This window comes from Lathyrus oleraceus, chromosome 4 (assembly GCF_024323335.1).
Source record: "Lathyrus oleraceus cultivar Zhongwan6 chromosome 4, CAAS_Psat_ZW6_1.0, whole genome shotgun sequence".
Classification (NCBI taxonomy): domain Eukaryota; kingdom Viridiplantae; phylum Streptophyta; class Magnoliopsida; order Fabales; family Fabaceae; genus Lathyrus; species Lathyrus oleraceus.
The window spans coordinates 373,412,139-373,421,670 of NC_066582.1; the positions used below are offsets into that span (position 1 = coordinate 373,412,139).

At 36.6% G+C, this 9,532-nt stretch overlaps 1 protein-coding gene across 1 annotated transcript; it reads left to right on the plus strand.

Annotated features, from left to right (window-relative positions):
• Positions 1-6,590: 6,590 nt before the first annotated feature.
• LOC127137558 (U11/U12 small nuclear ribonucleoprotein 31 kDa protein) lies at positions 6,591-7,292 on the plus strand. Its single transcript, XM_051064016.1, has one exon. The coding sequence runs from the start codon at positions 6,591-6,593 to the stop codon at positions 7,290-7,292; it is 702 nt and encodes a 233-aa protein (XP_050919973.1).
• Positions 7,293-9,532: the final 2,240 nt, after the last annotated feature.

The following is a 9,532-nucleotide window of genomic DNA, read 5'->3' on the forward strand; positions in this document are numbered from 1 at the left end:
TTTTTCTACTCATCTCGGGCCACGTCTAAAGAGCTATTTAACGGATGGCCTAGGATTTGCATTTCCTGGTCCTGACTTGAGAAAATTTCCTGAGGATTTAGATTCAATGTCTTTTAATTCCTATAAGAAAGAAAATGAAACAGTTTTCTATGGACTTCATAATAATGTTACTTTTGATCAAAAAATACAAATTTAGATGTACAAAACCATTCTTTTTCCATATGGGCACGATCCTTCTGAGAATAAATTTTGTAAGGGGCATAGTTTACAGTTATATTGGTAGACCTCATGATTTACACACAGCCATGGCCTATGATCTAAAGACTTGAGGACATTACAATAAAAAAGTATATAAGCTTAAAACATCATGACAGTTGACCACGACAACTCCATGCACTCTCTTCACCAAAACACTTCCAGAAGCAGTAAACTTGGTATCATGAGTGAAACCTGCAGGATTCAAAGAAACAATGAGTAAGGATTTTCCCAAAGAGATTATGATCAAAAGAAGAAAAACTGTCACAAGCTGCCGAACGGCAAAACAGCAAAAACAAGCCGTCACACCCAAAAAACAAAAAACGGCTACAGACGCAAGTTCAGAGTATTCCTCCCACAGCAGGCCATGTTGCAGACCTTGGCAACATGATTGTCCTTCAATGGCAGGATGGTTAACAACTCCAAGACAGATGATTCAGTTCCAGAATGTTGATGTTAATAACTGGATAGGGATTTGGTCGGTAGCAGAGATGTTAAACAATCGAGAAAACTAACATGCTAAACACAGTTGAGAGTATCTCTTAGCCTACACTTGGAAATGAGGATACATTTAAAGATTCACCTTTTTGGGACATAAGGTTTAGCTATAGCGGCAGGACCATTGCATTATGAATCATCAATTAAAGACGGGATTGGTTTAAACGCCATAATGCTCCAAACCAAAACAGTGCCAGGGTATGCTTCAAAAAAAAACCTGTTACAATAGAACCTATTATCAGAGAACCATGACAGATGCTGAACCATGACAAGAAGAAACCTGTTACCAAACCATCTAACCTTGATCAAATATACGATCTAAAAACTGCACAAACCACTACTGCATCACCAAGCATAGCAACCCACAAATCAGCTCACGCACAAGCAAAGTATCCAAAACAAAAATAATCATTACCATAGCAAAATTTCATTCAAACTTCTAACACAATAGCTAACAACATCACATTCCAAGTTAACAGGTTTTCAGCATATGACTAACCTCATGGTAATAGAATCACAGGAGCAATCATGACTACCACCATGTAAAACACAGCAGACTAGCAATCCAAGCTCAGCCATCAACAAGGTTAACATCCATACAAGTATCATCAAGCATCCTGAATATCATTCAGATCACCTACCAAATACCAAACCAAGTATCAAACATGGCATCAATTTAATGGTCATAAGACTTGTAAGCACACAATTGTTATGATAAACCAAAGGCAAAGATTCACAGGATTCGAAAATACTTGAGCAGCAATTCATACCTAAATGTATTAAGTCCTCACATCAGCAAAAACGGAAGAAGTGTTGTGAATCGAAGTTGAGAAGTCATCAATTAAGGTTAAAATATATGCCAGTAAATACCAATTTCCTTACCTCAATTGTTGAAGGTTTCACCGCAGTAAAAACTAGATGGGAGATTCAGTGAAGACGGCCACGCATTTGGAGATTTTTTGGGACCACAATCAAATCCGTTTCCTACCACATTTACATTGGTCCCCACCAAAATCTAAAGAAAGATTTGATGCTAACGGAATGATTCCTTTTTGCACCATCTGCCAAGGATCCACACACGATTTTGGGGAGCTCATTTCACTCTATAAAAAGGAAAGCTAATCGATTGAAAAAGGAGAGAAGAAAAATACCGTCACTCTGCTGAAATCCCAAACGAACCTTACACCGAAAAGCTCCGCTAAAACTCTGTATTTCAACTCTGATTTTCACACTGAAAATCAGGGTTTGAAGAGCTTGACCCCTTCAATCGCGTGCAAAAGGAAATGACAATCAATTAGAGGAGAAAGTCAGAATCAGACAGAAAACAAGGAGTGGATACAGAAGGATAGAAAGAAAAGGAAGAAACTTGAAACAACAAGCAAAAGAAGAGGGACAACGTCATACATACTCACCGAAGGTAATCATGGCCGTCAGGTCTTCGTCGGGGCTACGATGCTCCGGCGGAATCTTTCCCTTTTATTTTGCTTTAAAGTGCTTTGACCTTGTATTTTGACTCGTTAATTTCTGCTGTTGATTGTGATATAGAAAACGGGTTAGAAGCTAAGATTAGGTTTTCCTTTGAGGTTCCGATTCGCTACTGTTTTCTAGATCCCGTCGAGGATTTGGAGGTTTGAGGGGATTGTGGTCGTTTGTCACGTTGGAAGTTTTGAACTTCATGTTCGAGTCCTGGTTTGTTTGAGGATGAACACCGAAGGGTGTTCATCGGTTTCCTTTCAAAAAAAATTTCTCTCTCTGCAGTTTTGGATTGGGACCATGCACACGATTTAATAGGGAGAGGATATTTTCCAGAAAGAATGAAGAGTCGTTTTAAGAGAGAGAGACAAAATTATTTTGATTTATTTCTTTGCTTTAAGGGGTGATTGTTTCTTCTTTTAAAATATTATTAAGAGTAAATTAATGTTATTGATGATAGATACTTGGGTGCTGTCAGATTATGTTCCCAAAATCTTTATGATGTTATCAATGAACAATGATGCGCGTGGCGGTAGGTAAACCGAGGCCAACCTTTTCTCTTCTCGGCGGTACCACTTGGCTGAGTAGGAGAGGATTTTGGGCCTTGTGGCCCATCCCGAAAATAACACTACTTTAAGTCCCTTGGGCCTTCTTTGATCCAATGTTTAGGGCCTAACTTTTTATTTATTTCCCAAACATTCCAATTTGGTCTACTTGGTTTATGAGCTATTCTTGATTGTTTTAATTAAAATTAAGATAACACTAATATTAGAAATATTTATTAGTTCGGTTTCGATTACTATTTTCAACTCTTCTTTTTATCTTGTTATAATATTATAATTAGTTAAATGGTGGATTAATGGTTAACGTCAACAAATAATTTACTTTATTTTCTAATAAATAAGTTTGACGTTGGTCCAATACCAAATAGTCTTTCCCAAAAGTATATTAATTCTAAATAAATTCAAATTCACCGTATTTAAATAGTATTCTCTTAAAAATTATTTAATTTAATTTTGAATGAAAAGGAGAATAGTAAGCCTCCGCTTCACTATCTCTCGACTATTCGAACAATTGGCGTACGCCATATTGCTCGGATTTTCGTCATTCATTTAAAACCCTAAAACTCCATAAAATTAAAATCACTCCACCAATTAATTATAAATTCTAAAAGTTTTATTTTTAATAATTAATCTTTGAATGAAAAGAGAATAGTGAGCATCCGCTTCATTATCTCTCGATTATTCGAATAATTGGCGTACGCCATATTGCTCGGATTTTCGTCATTCAATTAAAACCCTAATAATCATACAATTTCAAATCAATTTTTCAAATCAAACATAGGTTCTAAATTCAAATTATTTCTAAACTTCAACCATCATATTCAAATCATTTTCCAAATCAACTACAAATTCTAAAACATTTAATTCTAAATTTATGATAATAAAGAGGATAGGAGGCGTACGCCTCACTATCTTTCGATTATTCGAATAATTGGCGTACGCCACATTGCTCGAGTTTTTGTCATCAAACTTAAAACACAATCGAATAAACTCAAATCACCTCTTATATCAAACCCAATTTTACAAAATAAACTATACAACTTCAATAGAGAATGGGAGGCGTACGCCTCACCACTCCTTGATTATTTGAATAATTGGCGTACGCCACCTTGCTCAAATCATCGACAAATCCAAACCTACCAACCCAAAATTCAAGCTATCTTCATAAATCGAATACAATATCTAAACATATCTTTTTACAATTTAAACCTCGGGTGATAAAAGATGGGAGGCGTACGCCTCACCGTCTCTCGATTATTTGGATAATTGGCGTACGCCATATTGCACAAATTATCGACTTCCGACTAAAACACGTTAAATAAACTTGGATAAGGGAATAGGTGGCGTACGCCTCGTTATTCTTTGAATAAGCAAGTAGGAGGCGTACGCCTCACTACCGTGCGTATTCAACATCCACAAACAAACTTTCAAAACAATTCGAACGAAAAGGGAATAGAAGGCGCACGCCTTATTATTCCTCGAAAGAATTGAACGATTGGTGTACACCATATTGCTCAATCTTTCGTCGTTCCTCAAATCATCAACAAATCAAACCTAACTTCTCGCCCTCGAGCGATCGAAACCAATCAAATCCAAACACGTCAATTCAACTCGTCACCCCCGCGTGACCAAAACCCTTTCAAAAAGAACACTGTCAATCCTTTCTAATGCGCACAACAAACCAGTGCTAGAGCCTCCACCGAGAGTAGACAAGCCAGTGTTTAGCCGTTAGAACGCCGACCTACACAGTCGTTCATCAAAACAAAACACAACCAATATTCGTAGTAGCCCGAACTACGAATGCTCTGATTTCCTTATTGCACCATAAGGATACGTAGGCAGGAGATTGCTGTATCTTCGCGAGCACACTAATAAAAAACCTCCCATTTCCCCCATCCTGAGGTCTTCATCCACATCTATCATCAATTCTAATTACTCGAAGCAAGCAGATAAACAGTCAATTAACAGTCAAATAGCAAAATCAGACTAAAAGGTTCCCGTTGAGTACAACGGACGTGAGGGGTGCTAATACCTTCCCCTTGCGTAATCGACTCCCGAACCCGAATATGGTTGCGACGACCATTATTCTTATTTCTAAAGGTTTTCTCGATATTTTCCTATTCCTTCATTGGAATAAATAAAGTTCGGTGGCGACTCTGTTTCGAACAACATTTTTTTTCCGCGTCCTATCGCGAGGGATCGCATTATCATCTTTTTTTGAGGTGCGACAATTACATGCGACTCTATATGACTAATGCACAAATACAAGCTATTCAAAATCCTTTGATTCTTAGTAAAATTGGTGTCCCCACAACGACAATAAAGTGGATGAATTTTTCTGAAATGAGTCATCTTATATCAAATGTATATGACTGAGTTTTAGTTTAGTTTACAAGACATAGTTTTTCGTAAATCGTTTTCCCTCTGCTAAGTTGCCCTCCAAATAATTTAAATGGCCGGGTTGTCTTAATTAGACAGATTGCTACTAAGATGCATTTTATACAAGCTTATTTGAAACGAGGGTGTCCTCTACCACCAACATTCGTAGAATGGAGAGAACGTCTTAAGGAAGAAACATCTGAGTGAGAACTTTGCTTTTTTGGATAGGATGCATGAGTTCTAGAAATTAAATGATGTTGAAAAATAATACAATAGAAAAAAGTCTAATGCGAAAAGTTCAATAAATTTAAATAGATGTCATCGATTTTGATGCATTTTAATCGTATGTACTTCTAATTTTGTTGATTCACTATGTTCATTTTTTTCTTATATCTTCATTTTAAGATGTCCAAACATAATCTAAGCGTATAAATAAAGCATTACTTTTGAAAACAAATTAATTACTGAGTTTCTAGTAAGAGATGAGTCCTCTTCAATTCTGGACAAATTCTACATAAGAGTTTTTAAATGTTGTGAAACTGAAGTTATTAGACTAAGGTTTTGCTTAAATTGATGCAATGAGATGATATGAAGTGATATGAGATGAAATAGAATAAGATTACATTGTTTGAGTTAATTAAAATCAGATCCAGTATAATAAAATTTTATTATTCTATTTTATTTCATTTCATCACTTTTCATTAGCATTGTTTCCCTTAGATATGAGGAATAAAAAATTACATCACTTTCTACTAGTATTGATCACTTTCTACGAGTATTGTTCCCTTTAATATGAGCAGAATGAAAATTTTCATCACTTTCCATCAGTATTGTTTCTCTTTTATATGAGCAGAATCAAAAACATACTTTGTTTTTATCGCTAATTATTCAAATAATAAAGTAATAAAATCTCTATTTCACTCTATTCTATTTTTGCTAAATTTCAATAACTCTATTTATCTTAAGATATTAAAATATAATCTAAAATAATATAATAAAATTGTATATCTAACGAACTAGAAATTTTTGTCTTAAAAAATCTAGCATCATACTAACAAAAAATTATTAAAATTTATATATGCAGATGGGTGGCTGACCAATTAAATAAAAAAATATTAAAACATAATAATTTTTAGTTTTATGCTATCTTTACAAGTACTCTGGCGGTGAGCAAGTTGTCCATTTACATATGGATAGTATTGCTTATAAAAAAATAAGAATGGATAAAACCAATCCAAAATATCCGGATCCATGTCCAGATCCGCTTGGAGTTTCGCTTCACTTCTCTAGGGTTTCTCAAACGCATTATAGAATCTCTCCACTCTCAGATTTCCTCTATAGATTAAAGAAGCATCGGAGAACTAATTCCGTCGCCGGAAAACGAACGCCGTTGCCGGAAACAAAAAACCTGAACCGAAAAAAATGTCAAGCAAGAAGAAACACAAACGAAAACACAGCGACAGCGATGAAGACAACGACGTTTTCTACTACCGCTACTGCGCTTCGTCCTCAACCCCCAACACCACCACCGGCACCACATCCAGTAATCAACCCCAATCAAAACCGAACAACAAAGGATCATCAATAGGAGGAACATGTGAACCCTTAGCACCATCAAAATCGACGCTATACGTTTCTAATCTAGATTACTCCCTAACAAACTCCGATCTCCATACGCTCTTCTCTACTTTCGGCCGCATCGCGCGTGTAACCGTTCTCAAAGACCGTCACACGCGCCTAAGCCGCGGTGTCGCGTTTGTCCAATTCGTTTCTCGTAATGACGCCCAACGCGCCGTGGGGGAGATGAATAAGAAGATTCTCAATGGAAGGACTCTAACTGCTTCTATTGCTGCTGATAATGGACGTGCTCCGGAGTTTATTCGGAAGCGCGTGTACAATACTGAGACTGCTTTGTGTTATGAGTGTGGGGGGCATGGTCATTTTTCGTATGAGTGTCCTAAGAATCAGTTGGGGCCGAGGCCGCGGCCTCAGCCTAAGAAGTCGCGACGGGGATTTAGTGGGCTGAGGGATAGGGATGGGGGTTTGGACAACAACAAGACGAAGAAGAAAGGGAAGAAATCTGTGTATTTCAGTGATGAGAGTGATCATGATGATGATGATTGATCAGGACTATGTAGCATTGACACTTCAGATTGAAGGTGTGTGTTTGGTATTCCGCATTACCGCATTATTCAACTAGTCCTGTGTGTCGTGTCTATATATGTGCCAGTGTTTCATAGATCTAAATGGCAATTTTTTGTTTTTATCAAGATATGGTGTAATTGATGAAATTGTTTATATGTTGTTGGCTTGGTTGGATGTGTTTATGGTTTTGATCACAAGCACATGTTAGTTATTAGTTATTGTGGTAGTAATTAGTGATAGTGGTGGTGAATTGGTGATGAGCATTTTTGTGTATTCCATATTTTCATAGTTAATGAATGATGACAGACGAGTCTCTTATTTATCGGCTTAATTTAGCATTCGGTTTACCTGTAAAACAGAAAGGAAAAGCCTGTTCGTTATGTTTTTTATTTTGGTTCAGTTAAAACATGTAATGTAATCAAATTGTAACACCCTGGTTTACTTTATGCACATCTTGTTATCATATAAGTAAGGTTTTTAATTACAGTTGTGGTGGTTATGTTATGATATTTGATATGTAGAATATTGTAGTCAGATATAGCTGGATTTGATGTGGTTGTTGAGATCTTGAAAAGCATAGGTTGTAGACTTGTAGTCACAATTACTGTCGCCGTTCTTGTGGAAAGCAGTTTAAAACCATGGGTAACAGTTCTTCTGATTACCTTTACTCTTTGATGTCTACTGAGCATTTTTATGCAGATTGATGAGTATTTCTCAAGTTTCTCTTAGAATGCTTAAATTGCTTCTCCCAGAGAAAATGTGGTATCCTTTTCATGCATAATCACTTGGCTGAGCTGGAGAATAATACCAATTTGTGCCTCACCCTCGACACTAGGCTTTAAATTATAGGTTTAATTATTCTGTAACTTTTTGAACCATGGGCTGATCTTGAATGTCATTGTAATGATATGTAGAAAAAGAAATTGGTTATTGTTATGCTATTTCCTTTCTTTCTGAATTATGGCTTTGAATCGGATTAAGTATAGTTATATTATATGGAGTTTGGGGTCAATTGTTAGTGTTGCACTGTTGGTTTTAAGCATTGTTGGTTTTGGATATATCTATAACTCTGAAACCATATTCAGTTGACAGTTATATATAACCGATAGATACCATATTCATGATTGTCTATATACTTTTGTATGCTCATATTTTTTACTAATTCAATCATTGTCTTATGGCACAAGTTAATGAAAATAGTAGAGTTCATATCCTCTATGAATAGGATTAACATGAAGCTTGATTACATAGTACGATAATTGGACTCAGATATAAAGATATTGGGAGTTTTGTGAAATTCAGGATATCGGTTTCTTGAATTTTGTTGAAGTTTGAGCAGATTCAAATAGGATTAATATGGGTGTTCTTGAAGAGGAAGTAGGTAAAAGTTTGGAATTTTTTTTCAAAATAATAATTATTTTTAGTTTTTTTTTCAAAATAACTAATTATTTAAAAAAATTATCAAAATAACCAGGTTTGGTAGAGGATGCGTCAGATGAACTGGGGCACCCCCAATGCATAAAGAGGAGGCGTCAATAACATTGGCGCATGCATTGCGCTCCTCACGAGGAGGCGCCACTAGCATTGGCGCATGCATTGCGCTCCTCATGAGGAGGCGCCAATACTAGTGGCGCCTGCATTGGGCCTCATGAGGAGGCGTCAATGCTAGTGGCGCCTAGGTGCATTTGGTTGTGTGGGCGCTAATTCATCTGGCTGCATGTGATGGTCATGTGGGCGTCAATCCCTCAAGCGCCCACATGTTTTGTCCGTCTCTATAAATACCACGCATTGGATGCAATATTTTTCACTCAAACTCATCTCCTAATACAATTCAACCACCATCAATTTCAATTTTCCCTGTTTCAACAATGTCTGCATACATTCAAAAACAAAGTGCTGATGTAATATTTTCTGCCGTTGCGGCTCCGGTACAGATTCGACTTTGGAACACAAATATGTTTGAACGTCTTAATCGGACGTTGTACAGTTGGTTAGAGGGAGAAATTGGAGAGGGTGAACGGATTAGAAGAATACAATGGCTTGTGTCCACGTTCAACCAACACGGAGAATTACGCGAATTGGTGGATATTAAGACAGACCAAGACGCTCGTAGGATGATGCATTACATGTTCAAAATTGTTTTGCTGGTTGTAATTGCATAGTTCTTGTATTTGTTATAATTATATGTGTTACTGTTTATGCAATGGTACTTTCGTGAC